Source organism: Conger conger, chromosome 8, assembly GCF_963514075.1.
Source record: "Conger conger chromosome 8, fConCon1.1, whole genome shotgun sequence".
In the NCBI taxonomy this organism is placed as follows: Eukaryota; Metazoa; Chordata; class Actinopteri; order Anguilliformes; family Congridae; genus Conger; species Conger conger.
The window spans coordinates 21,990,316-22,010,112 of record NC_083767.1 but is presented as its reverse complement, the minus strand read 5'-3'; the positions used below and the strand labels follow the sequence as shown (position 1 = coordinate 22,010,112).

Genomic DNA, 19,797 nt, shown 5'->3' with positions numbered 1-19,797 from the left:
CTGTGATATTCCCGTCTGCTCATATCTGACCATTGCCTGACTGACCTGCTATGAACTGAATAAAGAAATTATATCAGATACTTCTCTATTCACATTAATATAGTTTGCACTTTGCTCTTGCCATTACCCTGATACAAGTGGATTTTGATCTCTTCTGTCCACAAGATCTTATTCCAGAACGCTGCAGGAACTTTTAGGTACTTCTTAGCAAACTGTAACCTGGCCACCCTGTGTTGCTGCCAACTAGTGGTTTGCATCTTGCAATGTAGCCTCTATAAATTTGTTTAAGTCGTTGAAGGACATTAGTCACTGACACATCCACCCCTGCCTCCTGAAGAGTGTTTCCGCTCTATCGGACAGATGTTTGGGGTTTTTCTTCATTAGCTTCTTGCCTCAGTATTTGGTACACAAACTGTTCATAACCTTTGTCCACACGTTAATTGGTCAGTGCTCCTATATGACTGATTTTACTGAGACAACTGCAGGCATGATATGACAGTAACACAACTGTCAGTGTTTTTTCAATATGTTGGAACAGTGTATATGTAGGCACAAACACATGCACAATCCTGAGTACAAATTCCTCACAGTTTAAGCAGTCTGTTTTACTTTTCTATTCTTGCATTATTCTATTATTTTATATATGTATTTGAGTAGGTACACAGAGAAAATCATGCTCATGCAGCAACAGATTTCATCTTCCTAGAAGACAGTAAGTTTCAGAAAGGCCAAGATGGTGCATCTGCAAAAATGAATAAGCTGTTGAACTGTCACTACGGCAATTGTATTCTCTTGAAATTGCACATATAAGTACAGAAATGTAGAGCCATTTTCACGTTTCAGCATACAAGACCTAAATGACGTCAATGACACACTGGAAAACTGTGTATAAATATATTATTATTCAACATTTTTAAGCATTCAGTCCATATGTTAATTCATATCAAATATCTTTAATGCAGGAAGAGAAGTTTGTTTAAACACAAAGTGCACGTCCACTTTTGATATTAAATGAGAAAGCAAGAAACGTTGACTCAGTTCAACAGAATGAAATCAGGACATTTCATAATGTGTCTGACAAATCATATACTGAACATTATCACACTATAGTTAATATTAAAAAAATGTTATGTTCATATCAGCAGATATTTAATTCTATTTAATATTAAAGTCACATTTGTACAGTTGTGTTCAAAATAATAGCAGTGTGTTTAAAAATGTGAGTAAAGCTCAAAATCCTTATAATAGTTTTTATTTCGATGCATTGGGAACACTGCACATTATATCCTAAATCAAAACATGAAGAAAAATGTGTCCATTTTTTAATTACTTTACAGAAAATGAAGAAAAATGAATATTGGGCTGTTCAAAAAAATTGCAGTGTCTGCATTTTTCTTTACAAACTCAAATATTTACTGTATAAACTGAAAAATCTTCAGGATTTAGCATTCCTGTGAATCACTAAACTAATATTTAGTTGTATAACCACGGTTTCTGAGAACTGCTTCACATCTGTGTTGAATCGACCAACTTCTGGCACCTATGAACAGGTATTTCAGCCCAGGATGATTTGACAACATTCCACAATTCCTCTGCATTTCTTGGTTTTGCCTCAGAAACAGCATTTTTGATGTCACCCCACAAGTTTTCAATCGGATTAAGGTCCGGGGATTGGGCTGGCCACTCCATAACTTTAATTTTGTTGGTCTGGAACCAAGATGCTGCTCGCTTACTGGTGTGTTTGGGGTCGTTGTCTTGTTGAAACACCCATTTCAAGGGCATTTCCTCTTCGGCATAAGGCAACATGACCTCTTCAAGTATTTTGATATAGGCAAACTGATCCATGATCCCTTGTATGCGATAAATAGGCCTGACACCATAGTAAGAGAAACATCCCCATATCATGATGCTTGCACCACCATGCTTCACTGTCTTCAGAGTGTACTGTGGCTTGAATTCAGTGTTTGGTGGTCGTCTGACAAACTGCCTGCGTCCCTTGGACCCAAAAAGAACAATCTTACTTTCATCAGTCCACAAAATGTTTCTCCATTTCTCTTTAGGCCAGTTGATGTGTTCTTTGGCAAATTGTATCCTCTTCAGCACGTGTCTTTTTTTTTTTTTTTAACAGTGGGACTTTGCGGTGGCTTCTTGCCGATAGATTAGCTTCACACAGGCATCTTCTAATTGTCACAGTACTCACCGGTAACTTCAGACTGTCTTTGATCACCCTGGAGCTGATCATTGGCTGAGTCTTTGCCATTCTGGCTATTCTTCGATCCATTCGAATGGTAGTCTTTCGTTTTCTTCCACGTCTCTCTGGTTTTGCTTTCCATTTTAAAGCATTGGAGATCATTTTAGCCGAGCAGCCTATTATTTTCTCCACTTCTTTATACGTTTCTCCCTCTCCAATCAACGTTTTAATCAAAGTACGCTGTTCTTTTGACCAATGTCTGGAACGACCCATTTTCAGGTTCTCAGAGAGAAATGCATGCAAACGTGCTGGCTTCATCCTTAAATAAGGGCCACCTGATTCACACCTGTTTTTTCACAGAATGAATGACCTCACTAATTGAACTCCACACTGCTATTATTTTGAACACGCCTCTTTCAATTAATTATTCAATTACACAGACTCAGGAGCATGTGTATCATGAATGTTGGGTCTGTTTGTTTTCTATGACTCTACTACACCAACTGGTAAATTATTTGCCATGTAGTAATATATTTTCTACCAAAAACAGTGATTGATCTGGTAAGTCATGTTGGACTGCTATTATTTTGAACACAACTGTAGGTATTTTCCAAACTATTTTGGTGGGATTTCTGTATCTGTACCTCGTACAGTAAATTAGTTATGTGCAGCCATGTGAAATTATTGTTGCAAATAAAAAATATGACATAGCAAGCTTCATTCAGGGCTCAGTTTTGGAGCCTGGAGCAGTTGGCAGTGTTAGCCTAGGGGCACTTCTGGTGAGCAGAACTGTATGGTTTTTGCATAGTTATGTCAAACGAGTGTTGCGGTAAAATTGTTTGGGTAGGGGTGTTGACCTTTACAGTGTGTACACACGTAAAGGTGGCGATTTTGTTCACGTGATTTAGTGTGTATTTAAATGTGTCTGATTGTCAGCACGTGAATTTAAGGGAGTGTGCATTCATGTAAGAATGTGAGAGCATGTGTGCATTTGCGTGAGGCTTGCACAATCAGGGTTCACAATCAGGGATAGGGAAAATGGTTTGCATGGATTTGAACAGGAGTCTTATGTGTAAGATCCAAGCTTTCTTGACCCCTGGACACCACATGGCATGCAATAACTTAAAAACACTGATTTCAGCATGAGCTGAAATAAAAGGAAAGTTAATGATGGGAAGACAAACTCAGGAGCATTTCTGCCAATCACTAAAGGAAAATACTAACAAAAGTTATTAATGTGTTACAGTCCAGTTACTTACTGTAAGCATTCTTTAGAGTGCGACTGTTAACACTTGGTCAGTTACATCCCTCAGTGGTCTATGCCCAGCTGATTGAAACTGTTACTGTTTCCCCACACTAATACACCAGGGCTTCCCCCAAATGCAAAATCATAGGACTTATTCCATTGTTGATTATTCCTCCTCAGTGGTTTTGCCCACTTCACACAACACCAGATAACACTGTCATAAACTCTACGGTATCTGCCTTTCTGTGTCTATGCTACATTAAAAAAGGATCATGTTGGGAGTATCGCCACCTGGTGGTAGCTGATGGGAAGACCTTGACTGCATAACAAAAGTGCAAGATTCCCTCATGTTTCGCATCCTCCTTTCATGTCTCCGCTGCCATTGGCTACAGACCCTTGTTGTAGGTGACAACCTTGCTGTCTGTTGCCTTGGCGATCTCTGGCTCTAGCTGGGACACCTCAATCTGTTGAAAAAAAAAGACGCGTTGTCATTTTAAGCATTTTATGGATGTAATTGTTGTGTATTCAAAAGTAAAATCAGGGATTCATCGCTTTTAAATGACAAGACAGTTGATTTTATTTGCTCTAAACCCTTGGTCCTGCAACCAGGACCACAGATTTGTAGGCAAAAGTAAAATTTTAATTGAATTCAGTCCAATTGTCTTCAGAGTACAGTGCTGGTTTTATAGATGGCTGTGAACTTTACATTCCATAGAAAACACATAAAACAACCACCAAAACAATCATAGTCAAAGACACAAAACATTTTCACCGAAATTCAACTACACAGATGCATTTCTTCCCCATTTTTGCTCATAGTCACTGGCATTGCAGCTAAATGGGAATAAAAGGTCTGAGCACCATTTTAAAGCTTGGTTGACTCACAAAATTGGAACTTATCCTAGTTTCTGCATAAATCAGTCTGACATCTCAGAAATTCCCCTCCCCTTCCAGAGTTATCCATTACCCCTGTCGACCTCCTAGACACAGTGAAGATTTCATATGACTCAGCTTGGCACTGACAAGCAACAATTTTCCTGTTATCTCTCAATTACTTAATACTCAATACCATAATGCCTTGTGATGAGAAAAGGATGGCGACCAAGGCACATTGATATGGATGCGTTAAAAAGCCTTTATTATAAGGCTAATGGCTGGCCACTGCAGCCCTGATTCATTGAAAGCCATGGCCATTGAAGAGGTCCGCACCTCTCAGAGGGGAAGAGACCGTCTGAAACGTCTTGTATGACGGGAAACTTTATGGATTTTTCAGCTGAAAGCTACAGTATTTCCAGGGCTTAATGAGGAAACAGATTACTCCACTTTTTTGTATTTTGATTGGCTCTGTTGACGGGGACAAGAGATTTTGTATTTGATTGATTTTCATTTATGTTAGACGATTTTCCCATGCTACACTTTTCTCTTTGTCTCATGTTTTATGTAAGATGTATATGAGTATGTTGGGCTTCCCCTGTGCATTGGATATCGGCGCTATTTATGGTAATGAGCTAAAGTGTCACGGGTGAACAAATACACCTGACTGTGCCTCACCTCTGCTTATTCACCCTGATGAAGGACTGAGTGCCATAACGCGTAGGTATGTGTTTTTAATTTCTTGCCTATACATTAGCCATATAATAAAGGCTTTTTAATGCATCCATATCAAGAGTGCCATGGTCACCATCCTTTTCTCATCATTCTCATCACCCTTGTTCCAAAGAGCACCTTGTTGGATTTTACTATTTACCACATTCTCTCTGTTTTTGCCATAATGCCTTGTGTTTGTCCAGCGTGTGTGTTGAGTGGATCATAGTGCACAGTTATGATCTCCTGCTTGTTTAAGTAATAGTGCAAATCTCTACCCCCATGCCACCACCAACCCATGCCCCTCCAATGCACAAACAAACACAAATATACACCTACTGCTCAGTCTAAAACTATTAAAAAATATTTCAACTGCATGCACAGGGACAAAATATAATGATAGAGTGATGTGAAAAACATTGGGCACCCCTGGTCAAAAAGCCTTTTCCAATGAGTGAACAGAAGTGAACCTGACCTCTAATAGGTACAACATTAAACATTAAACATTTCTTCAAATTTAAAAGCAAGATTATTTTTTATTTTCGTTTTTTTAATTTCAAAATAATAAAAAAAGGAAAGGCCCTATGCAAAAGTTTGGGAACCCTGTCAGGTTCCCAAACTCCTCCTTGGGCAACTATAACAGCTTGTAAACTCCTCCGGTAGCCAGCTGGGTCTTTCAATTCTCGGTTTTGGACAATTGATTGATTCTTCCTGGGAGAACACCTCTAGCTCAGAAATATTAATTGGCCTCCTTGCATGTACGGCATTTTTCAATAATATTCAAGTCTGGGGATTCTAAAACCTTCATCCATCTTTCTGGAGGTACTTCATGGCTGATTTTGAGGTATGCTTTGGATCATTGTCTTCCTGGAATACCCAATCTCTCCTCAATGTCAAGGTCTGGACTGACCCTTGAACATTAACCTCTAGAATTTCTTGATATTTGGTGGAATCCATTCTTCCTTCCACTCGCACAATATTTCCTGTGCCCTCAGCTGCCACACAACCGCAAAGTATAAAGGATCCAGCTCCATGCTTAACAGTTCGCAAGGTGTTATCCTCTACAAAGGCTTCAACATTTTTTCTCCAAGTATACCTTTGGTGGTGCCCAAAAAGTTAAATTTAGGTTTTGTCAGTCCAAAGCACATTGTTCCAAAAGGCTTCAGGCTTCTGAATGTTCTTTTTTTTTTCTTTTGACACTTAATTTTGTGCTGAGGTTGCAAGAGGTCTTTCTTGCAACTCTGTCATGCATGTCTTTGTTGTTCAAAGTATGTTGTATTGTTGTCCTTTGAACAGCTAGACCTGTGCCTGCTACTCCTTTTTGCAGCTCCTTTTCAGTGATGTGTGGTTTCTTCTGAGAATTTCTCACCAGGTCTCGGCCATTCTATCTGAAATCTTTTTTGGTATTCCAGACCTTACCTTGACTTCAACTGTTCCATTTATCTTACATTTTCTAATAATTCTTCTGACAGTGGAAATAGGTAGTTTGAAACATTGAGAGTTTTTTGTAGCCTTCTGCTCCTTGAGGAAATTAACCATCCTCATTCTGAAATCCTTGGACAACTGTTTAGTGGAACCCATGGTTGTTAACACCAGACAGAACAGCCACTGCAGTTGGATATTTTAGAAGGCATGGAGTTACTTCAGAATGAAAAGTTCAGCCCTGGAATTATACTCACCTCAATTATCAAAGCCCTAACAAGTAAATCACCAAGGGTCTGACCCTTAGTAATTATCTTTTAAAAAGTAACAAAGAATAATCCAAAATGGTTACCAAACTTTTGTGCAGGGCCTTTTTAATAATTTATAAACAGAATAAAAAAGTTAAAAGCCCATGTTTAACTTAAGGTCAGGTTTGCTTTTGATCATGCACAGATTCATTGTAATAGACATTTAAACCTCACATTTTTGCACCCCACTGTACAACATGGGAATAATTGTCAAATGGTTTGAGGAAACTGATTCCCTTAAACATTTGGACAGTGCAACTTTATCTGTTCAAGTGGTGCTCAACTGCTATGGTCTTTAAATTTGTTTTTCTGACTTAAAGACAAGCTGAAACAGAACAACACTAGCTTCCACGATATGACATATACACGTTTGAAACAGATCTTTCAGGGGAATTTAACAATGTATAATTAAAAAGGGGAGGAGAAGAAGGTGGAAAATGGTTGGAGGCAGGGAGAGGAGAAATGGGGGGGTATAGTTTGGAGGGGCAAAGAAACATGGAGCATGGAGGAGTGACAGACAGGTAGAAGGCGGCTGAACTGGGTGAAATATTTAACAGGAAGGGCTGGGGGAGGGGTTGAAAGTCTCTCTTAAACCTCCTCAGTTATCTGGGTCATGTGTTATTCCCCAGACTCTGCAGACTAAAAACACACCAATTCAACTACATCTGTTAGGTTCAGTTCTTGTGGTGCACCAAGACAGAGTGAGAGAGACAACAGTCTGTGAAATCAAGCAACCAACTCTGTATTTATCTTCTATTTGGAAATTATTTAACAAATACAACTGACACAAATGACAGTGATGAAGACTGCAACATACGGTATCAGTAATAAAGACAGTTTTACCTTGTGTTCCAAATTAGAAGAATAGAAATAACATAAGCATTTTGGTACAGTTAATCTACACTGAACTGAATCAGCTACTTTAAATTAAATTTTATTGGTACTAAAATCAGGGATGTAATGGCCATATATTATAGTTGTAGTATAATAAGCCTGGAATATAATATAATATATAATTAGGGCTCTGGACCTCCAGGTTGCAGGTTCAATTCTCAGGTTGGACAATTCTGTACTTTGAGCAAGGTTCTGAACCTAGATTTATACAGTACCCAGCTGTATGAATGGACAGTTGGACACTATCTTTATTTATATTCCATCCATCCATCCATCATCACCCGCTTATCCGGAGTCGGGTGGCGGTGGCAGTAGGCAAAGCCGGGTATTCCAGGCGTCCCTCTCCCCAGCAACGCATTCTAGCTCCTCCTGGGGGATCCCGAGGCGTTCTCTGGCCAGGAGAGATATATAATCTCTCCAGCAGGCTCTGGGTCTCCCTCGGGGTCTCCGCCCAGTTGGACGAGCCCGGAAAACCTCCAAAGGGAGGCGCCCGGGAGGCATCCTGATCAGATGCCTGAACCACCTCAATTGGCTTCTTTCGACGCGAAGGAGCAGCGGCTCTACTCCGAGCTCCCTCCGGATGTCCGAGCTCCTCACCCTATCTCTAAGGCTGAGTCTGGCCACCGGACGGAGGAAGCTCATTTCAGCCGCTTGTATACGCGATCTCGTTCTTTCGGTCACTACCCAAAGCTCGTGACCATAGGTGAGGGTTGGGACGTAGATCGACCAGTAAATCGAGAGCTTCGCCTTCCGGCTCAGCTCCCTCTTCACCACAACGGTCCGGTGCAACGCCTGCATTACTGCTGACGCTGCACCGATCCGCCTGTCGATCTCACGCTCCCTTCTACCCTCACTCGTGAACAAGACCCCGAGATACTTGAACTCCTTCGCTTGGGGCAAAGACTCGTTCCCAACCCGGAGGGAGCAATCCACCGTTTTCCGGCAGAGAACCATGGCCTCGGACTTGGAGGTGCTGACTCTCATCCCGGCCGCTTCACACTCGGCTGCAAACCGCTCCAGTGTGTGCTGAAGGTCACGGTCCGATGAAGCCAGCAGAACCACATCATCCGCAAAAAGCAGAGATGCGATTCTGAGGTCACCAACCCGGACACTCTCCTCACCTCGGCTGCGATCCTTGAGATCCTGTTCATGAAAACCACAAACAGGACCGGTGACAAGGGGCAACCTTGGCGGAGTCCAACACCCACAGGAAACGTGTTTGACTTTGTGCCGAGAATGCGGACACAGCTCTCACTTTGGTTATACAGGGACCTGATGGCTCGTAACAACGGCCCCGGTACCCCATACTCCCGCAGTATACCCCACAGGGTTCCCCAGGGGACACGGTCGAAAGCCTTCTCCAAGTCCACAAAGCACATGTGGACTGGATGGGCAAACTCCCATGACCCCGCCAGCAACCCTGCCAATGTAAAGAGCTGGTCCACTGTTCCACGACCAGGACGGAAGCCACATTGCTCCTCCTGAATCCGAGGTTCGACCGTCGGTCGGAGCCTCCTTTCCAGCACCCTAGAGTAAGCTTTCCCAGGGAGGCTGAGGAGTGCGATACCCCGGTAATTGGAGCACACCCTCCGGTCCCCCTTCTTGAAAATGGGGACCACCACCCCGGTCTGCCACTCTACAGGTACTGTCCCCGACCTCCACGCGACACTGAAGAGGCGTGTCAGCTAAGACAGCCCAACAATGTCCAGAGCCTTCAGCATCTCAGGGCGAATCTCATCTACACCCGGCGACTTGCCACTGAGGAGCTTTTTGACTACCTCAGCAACTTCTGCCAGGGATATAGGTGCAGATTCCCCCGAGTCCTCGGGCTCTGCCTCTTCCACAGAGGACGTGTTGTTCGGGTTCAGGAGCTCCTCAAAGTGCTCTTTCCACCGCCTGACAATATCCCCAGTCCGGGTCAGCAGTTCTCCTCCCCTGCTGAAAACAGCCTGAGCCCTGCTTTCCCTTTCTGAGTCGTCGGATGGTTTGCCAGAACTTCCTCGAGGCCAACCGAAAGTCCTTCTCCATAGCCTCCCCGAACTCCTCCCATACCCGGGTTTTTGCTTCAGTGACTGCCGAAGCCGCAGCCCTTCTGGCCACCCGGTACCTGTCTGCTGCTTCAGGGGACCCCCGGGCCAGCCAAGCCCGAAAGGCCTCCTTCTTCAGCTTGACGGCCTCCCTCACCGCTGGTGTCCACCAGCGGGTTCTTGGGTTGCCACCCCGACAGGCACCGATGACCTTCTGGCCACAGCTCCTGCTTGCCGCCTCTGCAATGGAGGCTTTGAACATGGCCCACTCAGACTCCATGTCCCCAGCTTCCCCCGGGATGCGTGAGAAGTTCCTCCGGAGGTGGGAGTTGAAGACCTCGCGAATAGGGGCCTCCGCCAGACGTTCCCAGTTCACCCTCACTACACTTTTGGGTTTACCGGGTTTGTCCGGCAGCCTCCCCGACCACTTGATCCAACTCACCACCAGGTGGTGATCAGTTGACAGCTCTGCTCCTCTCTTCACCCGAGTGTCCAAGACATACGGCTGCAGGTCTGATGATACGACCACAAAGTCGATCATCGATCTTTGGCCTAAGGTGCTCTGGTACCAAATACACTTATGAGCTACCCTATGCTCGAACATGGTGTTTGTTATCGACAATCCATGACCAGCACAGAAGTCCAATAACAAAACACCGCTTGGGTTCAGATCAGGCAGACCATTCCTCCCAATCACCCCCCTCCAGGTTTCTCCGTCATTGCCCACGTAAGTGTTGAAGTCGTCCAGCAGAACTATGGAGTCTCCGGGTGGCACCCTTTCCAGGATGCCGCCCAGTGACTCCAAGAAGGCCGGATACTCTGAACTGCCGTTTGGTGCATAAGTGAGTATCCCCACACCCGCCCGGCGCCTCTCACCTTGAGCAACTCCAGAAAAGAACAGAGTCCAGCCCCTCTCCAGGAGTTTGGTTCCGGAACCAGTACTGTGCGTGGAGGTGAGCCCAACTATATCTAGTTGGTACCGCTCCGCCTCCCGCACTAGCTCCGGTTCCTTCCCCACCAGAGAGGTGACGTTCCACGTCCCCAGAACCAGTCTGCGACACCGAGGATCAGCACGCCCGGATCCCCGCCTTTGCCTACTGCCCGTTGGGCAAAGCACCCGACTCCGATGCCGACCCCTGCAGGTGGTGAGCCCACAGGGTGGCGACCCCACGTGACCTGTTCGGGCTGTGCCCGGCCGGGCCCCATGGGATAAGGCCCAGCCACCAGACGCTCGCCAATGAGCTCCCCTCCCGGGTCTGGCTCTAGCAGGGGGCCCCGGTTTCCCTTTTCCGGGTGAGGTAACTGGGTCGTTGTGTGGCATCATGGGAGTCTTTGAATCGCTCTTAGTCCGGCCCCTCCCCCGGGACCAATTTGCCTTGGGAGACCCTACTGGGGGCTAACAGTGCCCCCGACAACCTAGCTCCCAGGATCACCGGGACACACAAACCCCTCCACCACGTTAAGGTGGCGATTCCTTGGAGGGGTTTATTTATATTAAAAACATAATTTATTTAAGTTGGTCTGGATGAGAGCTTCATCAGTTTTCCATTTTGTGCTAATACAGCGCAAGTGGATGATACAATCTTTACATACTCAACCAGCAGTATTCATGAGAAAAAGTGATTTGAACAACCATGTCTTAAAATGTTACTGTGATACCAGGAAAGACATATGGAGCTAAGATGGCTGCTCCTGTACCAAGAAGTGCAGTCTCCAATCAGTCCCTCAGGCACTTCAGCCTGCCAGGAGGGTGACAGGACCAAAGTCACCATCAATCTCACTCACAAGCAGAGAGGAATAGACAACACAGGCAAGTCTGCTGGATTTCAATTCCATAGGGACCACAACATTACACACGGGAAGTGCTTTCAATAGGAATCAACAGCATTCTGCTCAAAACGAATCAAGTCATATCACATGGTTCGTAATAATTTCCTAATTTGTTTTAGCATATGTCTAAATCCAACAGGTCCAGCAAATGACCATCATGGTTCTTCCTTCATTAATGTGGGCCTTTTACAGAAATAAAACCCAAAGCACAGTAAGGTTGTATGTAAGGGAAGAGGAGAACTCCTATTACCTGGGACATCTGCGGGAAGAGGCTGATGGCCACAGGCAAAGACAGGCCAAACGCTACCAGACACACAAGACTGTGTACGGGCAGAACCAGCCTCCTGTGGGTCTGCAGGAGAGGGAGTCTGGAACATACAGAGAAAATAGTTACTACAGCAATGTTACTAATAACGGCACTAATAGGCACTAATAACAGCATTATACATAATCACCAACAATATTTTTTGTTATGATGTTTATTGCAATTATTAGTGCTTTATTATACATGGTTAAAGGCCCACACAAATATTTTTCGTGTTTTTGAGCTTTTCATATCAGCCTTGAGCTTTCGGTTTGTGTTCCATACGGATTCAAGTAAAAAAAATTGCAACTTTGGTTGAAGTATGCATATTTTAGAATCAAACTATATTTTCCGAGCTGTTTGTAAATCGATTTCCCACATGACATGACATACTTAATAAAGTGCTCACTGAGTGTATTTATTCAACTTATTTATGAGGTTTTTTTAAAAGTTAGACTTAGACTTATCAAGTTTTATGCTGCTGTAAGCACTTAAAGGTTTGATGCATTGTGTGTTCAGAGATGCTCTTCTGCATATCACTGTTGTAATGTGTGGTTATTCACGTTAATGTCACCTTCCCATCAGCTTTAACCATTCCAGCCATTCTCCTCTCACCTCTCACATTAACAAGGCATTTCTGCTTGCAGAACTGCTGCTCACTAGATGTTTTAAGTTCACACCATTCTCAGCAAACTCTAGAGACTGTTGTGTGTGAAAATCCCAGGAGATCAGCAGTTTCTGAGATACTCAAACCACCCTGTCTGGCACCAACAATCATCCCATGTGATCTAAAGTCACTTAGATCACATCTTTTCCCCATTTTGATGTGAACATTACCTGAAGCTCCTGACCCATATCTGCATGATTTTATGCATTGCACTGCTGCCACATGATTGGCTGATTAGATAATCACATGAATAAGTAGATGTACAGGTGTTCCTAATAAAGTGCTCCATGAGTATCTTTTTGCATTATTATTGGATGACGTTGCTAAATATAAAACTCTGAGCCCACGTAATCTGCCTCTTTGAGACCAAGCGAAAAGGCTTTCGACACTTTTTGAGAACCCTGTTGATCTTCTAAATTACAGAAGTTAGTACTTTACTCTCCCTTTCCTTTGTGAATGTTTTGTGGACGTTTCAGATATTAAAACCAGGAAGAGAACGCTGCACTGCAATAACTGCATTATAAATCATTACAAAATACATTGTTGGTGATGAGTCAAGATTGGTAAATATGTTAACCATGATAATAGCAATGGTTTCCAGAATCATTTTTCCAGGGACAAGCAGCAATCTTACTACACTATAAGTACTCCCATTGACATGATACAGTATTGTAATCTAGTGTGGGGTATGGCCAACCTGGCCTCCTTGGCTTCTTTAGTAACATTTATTAGTGTTGAATAACCATAAATAAACACATTGCAACTATGATTTGGCAAAAGTTAAGACTTTCTGCAAAGGACAACTGCAGGGGATAGTAACAATTTTATCTGAACAAGGAAGCATTATGTATAAAAAGTCCTTAAAATAAAGGGGAATTCACATGAGAGTAACATTTGTAACAAACAAAAATAGCACAATTTAGTTACGAATACTTCTGGAGATCCCCCTATTGTTGCTTATTTCATGGTATGATTATAACCACCTCTTCAGACCCCAAGATGTGTACAGTTTAGGTGTGGCTACCGAAACAATAAATGTGTGTATGAAACATAAAATAAACTGAAACCAGTGCAGCTTTCACAGTCCAAACTAGGAGAAAGCTGTCCATTGACCCATGGACAGGAAATGTGTGCACGTGAGACGCGTTGGACCCTCCACAGCATTGAAATGAGCAAGAGAGTGACACTAACACTTTGTCTTTCCAGTCTCAACCAAATACCAACTACCAGTAAAGTACCTACGTTGGATTTCCTCAAACAACAAATTCCTGCAATGCAATGAGTCTGGGATTCAGAATGTGGGTGGAGAACAAACCTTACAAATCCATTGATTTCCTTTGAGCTCAATTCAACCCACAACCACACTCCAGTACTGCTGCTTCTGTGCACAGCATAGCATCTATGTACAATTTTAGAATGCCTCCCCGCACCTGGGCCCAGATTGAGCTAATGCTTGCTCCAATGTAAGTCACCAACACCACTGCCAGAACATAATGAGGAGCTAACATAACGAGCAAGATAATTAATGTGTGCTGCCACTGTTCTTTAATTGGGATGCCTTCTCTTTTTGTACAATGTGCATAATGTGAAAAGTGAAATGCCCACAAAAGTGAGTGAAATAAAGAAGAGTGAAAGCAGGTCTCACCATCATCATGTGTTGCATGTGTATGTAAATAAGAATATGTGTGGTGGGTCAGGCTGTATCCTGCTGAAAAAGCCCAAGCTAGGTTTAGGTTAGCTGGTTTACCAGTTCAGACCAGCTCCCTGCTCAACATGGTTTGACCAGCTGGTAGCTGGTAATTTCAAATTGGTCATAGCTGGATTTTACAGCAGGGTACAGTATTTATGGGTGAGCATGTGCAAGTGCAAAGGCCTGGTTGCTGCCAGCACAAATAGAGAGGAAGTTGCTGAGTCACATGGTCAGGTGCCAAATATATTATCTGTAGATACGGTGTATAAGGTAACTGGTACGTGGCCTTTTAACTGGTACTGTTATAGGGCAAAGCTGCCCTGCAACAATTTCCCTGAGCCATAAATGTCAGCATATCAACAGAAAGCATAGAGATATACAATGTCCCTAGGACCGGAACCACAGCTCACTGAAAAGAAGGTACCTTCATTAAAATCACACAGTGCAGTCACTGAGACTCTGCCAAATCTACCACCGAGCTACCCCAAGCCTTAAAAGACTTTGGAATGTTTCCGCCACTGACATGGCAACAGTTGCTATAGACAACATCTTACTTGTGGAGAGTTTCTGGCAAATCCAAAGAGGGCTGGCCTGACCCCATCTTCCCTCTTTTTGTACCTCTCTTTCATTCATTTCCTGGGGAGAGGGTTAGATTCCAGGGGGTGTGGTGTTTGGGGGCAGTGCTGGTAATTTAAAGACTAGTTTTCCAGTCATAGAGAACATTTGGAAAATTCAAATATTCAAATATAATCAATGACCGCAATGAAATGGAAATGCAATATTACATTACATTACATTATTGGCATTTGGCAGACGCTCTTATCCAGAGCGACGTACAACAAAGTGCATAGCCACTTGTTTCTGCACAGATACTTGGGGTGCAGGGAGAAGTGTGCTGATGGTAAAGACAAAGACGGCCGCAGCTGTTTACAAATGAGGATGAAACTGTGCTTTCACATATGGAAACAGAGGCCCCAGTCACAACCTCACAAGCATTTTCCAGGAATATAGTTTCCTGTTGTTTTAAGAAATATTTAAACATTATTCTTGATTGTGCTCATGAAATCGAATCACCGAGCAATTGAATTGTCAAACATGAACACAACTCACGTCTGTACAGATGTAATCGGAAAGGACGGTTCACTTCAACCACTTTTGAATGCCCTCCCTCTCACTCACACACACATTATATTATAAATTCAACCACGATGCCAAATCAGCGGAATTGTCAACCTCTTCCCCTGAGCAACGTGCCCTCCGTTAAAGTCGAAACTCCCCTTTAGCATCCTCAGTGAACATCTGATCTCAAAACTGCAGCAAAGGTGTACCTGTGAGAACATAATCTTTGCTCCGCAAAAAAGTGCTCAGAGGTATGTATTGCCATGAGACCAACCTCTGCCAAATTATTTTGCCACAAAATGGACTGTAACAAAAAAAAATGCCACCAAAAAAAAAAAAACTAAAACTATAAAATACTGAGGTCTGAAAAACACACGTCTTCACAAAGACTCCTCTCAGCACTGCAGACCAGCTTTATTCATTTGCGGCCAGGTGAAATCAGCTACACATAATTGGCAATCAGTAAATTGGCTAATTAGCTGCACCTGCAGGAGGCAGCCACAGGCACACGCCAATACAGGGAGATGTAACACCCCCACTTCAAAGACCCCAAAAAAAAGACAAAACCATCAGGTACATTCTTTCTTTTTCATTAAACAGGCAAGATTAAAAATGGCTACCATAACAAAACAAAAATGACTCTGGTGGCATATGGTAAAATAAACCGCAAAACCGTGGATACAGAATCAGGCAGTCGCAGGGAGTCTGCGCACATCGCAGGGAGTTAAAATCCCGGATGAGCCCCCATTTGTTATGGCCTATCCTCTCCCACATTATTTGGGCAACACAATAGACTGCAACCGAAACAAAAAAACTAAACATGCCCCCAAACACTTAAAACTATAAAACACAGAGGTCTCAAACACACAGGTCTTAAAAAGCCTTTAAAATGTGAATCTTCACAAAGTCTCCTCTCAGCACTGAAGAGGCGACCAGCTTTATACATTTTTGTCAATTGGCTGATTGGCTGCACCTGCAGGAGGAGCCACAGGCATACAAATACTTCAATGCAGGGGGGTGTTACACTACCTATAAATTAATCACAAAAAACTTGAAATGTTTGCATTTGCAGAAAGCCTCAAAAGATTGATCAGCCCTAAAGCTAGCATCAGCCTGCTCTCCATCAAGGTATCAGCACAGATCTCTGACAACATGCTACAGACATGTACAATGTCTACTCTACATCAAACAACATGTGCTCCTTGCTGGACAGAGATTCAAACCTCTCAAAGAATTCATAATCTTAGAGTAGTGCACCGTATAGTGTATTGGCATGATTTATTGTCGAACACATGTTGAATGTGTCCTCTTTGGGACCACGTATCTTGTATCAGTCTTTCAACACAGCTTGCACACAAACTGTTGGTACACAGCATACAATTTTTAAACTAGTCTGATTAATTGACAGATCCTGCAATAAAGTATAAAATAAATATACATAAATATACTCAGGGTATTCTAGCTGCTAACCATGGTATGCTAGTTCATAAGTTCATGTATTCTTCAAGGGTTAGGAGTCGGAACTGTACTGTCCTCTAGGGTCCTCTTCACACTTGTCCCTGTGTTCGATCTGCACTTCGTTGTACATTGCTCTGGATAAGAGCGTCCGCTAAATGCTTGTAATGTAATGTAATTTTTTCAGTCAAATGTCATCTGTCTGCCATCAACACGGTATTTGCATTTTAAGTTACCTTTCCTAGCGAGATTGTATGCTCTCATGTGTAATGTTAATGAGAAATATCCCATAGCTACCTAGCAAAGTATAACTACTTTTAAAATCCTAACTATAGGCTAGCTAGCTAGTTAACTAGCTGGCATTAACACTGTCACTGCCATTTTATTGTGTAGTTAGGAGCTAGCTGGCTAGCCTTGTGAACTCACTTTGTTGGTGTTTAGGCCTAACTGACCAGATGAGTCAAATATTTTTACCATGTCTACAACCTCTACATTGACCATTTCAGAAGCAAAGTGAAATACCTGGATGGCACCGAACATCTGAAATATCACTCTCTCAAATCAGACTAATTAGGAGCATGAAGAAACAAGACGGCGGGGTTTGCAATTATTGAGAGTATTTCATAGGTCCGAATGAAGTAAAGTGGAGAAAAATATTGGAATCCTAAGCAGTTACGTATCTGACACAGGTTGGTGTCCACTACAGTTGACACTGGCAGGGTTAGGATTCAATCCCAGTGTGGGTCACAATGATGCACCAGGACTAATCCATGTCAACAACACAAAAACATGCGGAGGATGTAACATACTTTTCCAGGAAAGCCATTATCATGGGAGGGAACACCATAATTGGCATGGGTAGCACCACTCGAGTCAGAGCTGTCTCTATAAGTGCCTAAAAAGAGAAACAAACATAGACAAGTCAGGTTAACCTGTTGAATATAAATGGTAAAAGTCAATAACTGTGCCATTGTAGTAAGCATGGTTTGTTATGTGCATGGCTTTGGCCCAAACATTTGAATCATTAAAGGTGCTGTGGCAGTAGCGCTTTAGAAACCTGTCCTGATCTAGAAGTTGCACCCCTTAGGGCAGGTGTACGTTTTTTTTCTCACGGGTTATGATGTTGGGAGCTGGATGCCCTTTTACACTTTACGGGGTCAGATTGTGACAACCGATCTGATGATGACACAGACTACGCGGTCCCCACCAGATCAGAAAAACATCATACACGGAACCACCTACAGATTGGCCAATGAGAATCCGCACATAATCCACTCACAAGACCTCTGGAACCTGAAGAGTTCAAGCCAACAGTGGCCAATAATACTTAGTATTACATTTTTCTCAGCAATACATTTTTCACATTGAAAGTTCTCTATCCCAACTGTTGAACCTGAAATGTTCAAATTTCTGTTTCTGAAATATGGCTATGGCCAAATACAATACTGCTCTGGACTGTAATACACCATCAAACTCCTGTTACCAACCAGAACATCCTGTAGTTAAGAAGCAGAGAATCTCATCTGAAGATTCTGGGGTGACCCTCTCTTGGCCTGCTGGGCCCTCCCCAGTGCCACTCACGTGCTTGGCAGCGATCTTGGAGGAGCCCACCACGTTGCCATTGCCATCCAGCACATCAATGCCCTCTGCCAGCTCATTGTGCCTCATAAGGCCCACATTGCAGATGTTGGCACCAGCTGAGTAAAGACAAGATCTGGGTTCAGAGATTCACTATGACATAATATGGTAGCAAAGCTACACAATTAAAAAAGCACAACCTTGGAGTGACATCGCAATGTTGCAACCCAATCATGGGTAGCAGTGCCCTTTTATCTTAGTGTTTAAAAACTAGACAAATGTATTACACAGGGTGTTCACAATGTGCAATATTTTAAAAATCTGCCTTGTCAACTCAGCTCTCCACATGCATTGGCCTTAGCTTTCAGAGGAATTAATGGACACAATGTATAGTCCAACAGAAATATGATATGAGTTAAATTAAAGAAACTAAAACATGACAGCTGGGGTTGGTTTGCGGGAAGGAAGCAGGGCAATCCAAGGACCACGCCTCCTGGTTAAAGTGTGCTTTTTTCTACAGTAGGTGGCTGAAACCGGGGTACCGTCACATCACGAGACAGAGCTGTGTGCGTGGAGCCAGATTAAATCCAAGATGAAAAGTGAAGATGAAAAGCTACCGTTCGGGTTTTTATTCATGTTGCCTTTCTTATTTTAGTTTATTATGTTTGCCCAGAACCCATGAGGGCAGGCGAAGACATTTTGTTTATTTTTCTGTCCTCCCTGCTCCACCAATGTAATAAAACGCTGGTGGAATCCGGAATTTTCATATCTCCCTGTGTCCTGCTCTTCTGTCCTCCCAGGGGTGTGTCACGACGTGTGGAGTTTTGGTGCCGAAGCTCAGGACAGACAGTTCTCAGAAGAGGAAACCTCTCCACTGCTGCAGATGGTGAAGCAGCTGGCGAAAATGCGGGAAGCTCAACATTAAGCTCTCCGCTTGCAGGAAAACCAACACCAGGCAAAGCTGGCTCTGTCAGGCTGCAGATCAAGCTGTCCTGACGGAGCTGCTGAAGGAGCAAACATCTGGTCCCACCCCGACCCCTCTCCTAGCCCACGTCAAATTACAGAAGATGGAGCCAGAGGTCAACCTGGAGGCATTTGTCCAAGTAGCCTGTGGGAAGAGTGGGCGCTACACCTCCTACCCTTGCTCTCGGGGGAGGCAAAGTTAGCTGCACAAAATATACCGGCCAGTACATGTTGGCTGATTATGTCACCCTCACCCATTCCCACATCTTGAAATGGGTGGGAAGCCAGAGGGCCACCAGAAGAGAGTGCTCAACTCAAAAAAAGTAGATTATGCAACATGATATCCGGAGGCAGACCCCCTCCACAATATATCTGCTAAAACTATTGCGAAGGTGTGGTTTGATTTTTTCTCCCAAGTGGGAATCCCGAAAGGGATTCTCACAGATCAAGGCAGTTCAATGTCGCAGACACTGAAAGAGCAATATAAATTGTTGGGTCTATTCAAACCAGCCTCTGCCA

At 43.4% G+C, this 19,797-nt stretch overlaps 1 protein-coding gene across 3 annotated transcripts in view; it reads right to left on the bottom strand.

Moving 5' to 3' along the window:
- Positions 1 to 880: 880 nt before the first annotated feature.
- Positions 881 to 19,797, bottom strand: part of sfxn5b (sideroflexin 5b) — a 36,586-nt gene continuing 17,669 nt past the window's right edge. The window contains exons 11-14 of one of the 3 annotated variants that reach the window (XM_061252606.1): positions 18,225 to 18,434; positions 17,547 to 17,632; positions 11,753 to 11,870; positions 881 to 3,901 (exon numbers count right to left, since the gene is read on the bottom strand). In XM_061252606.1, the coding sequence (XP_061108590.1) occupies positions 3,897 to 3,901; positions 11,753 to 11,870; positions 17,547 to 17,632; positions 18,225 to 18,434 (419 nt within the window). In that variant the 3' untranslated portion in view covers positions 881 to 3,896. The remainder of the gene's footprint in view (positions 3,902 to 11,752; positions 11,871 to 17,546; positions 17,633 to 18,224; positions 18,435 to 19,797) is intronic. The other 2 variants (XM_061252607.1, XM_061252608.1) reach the window with 2 other exon arrangements.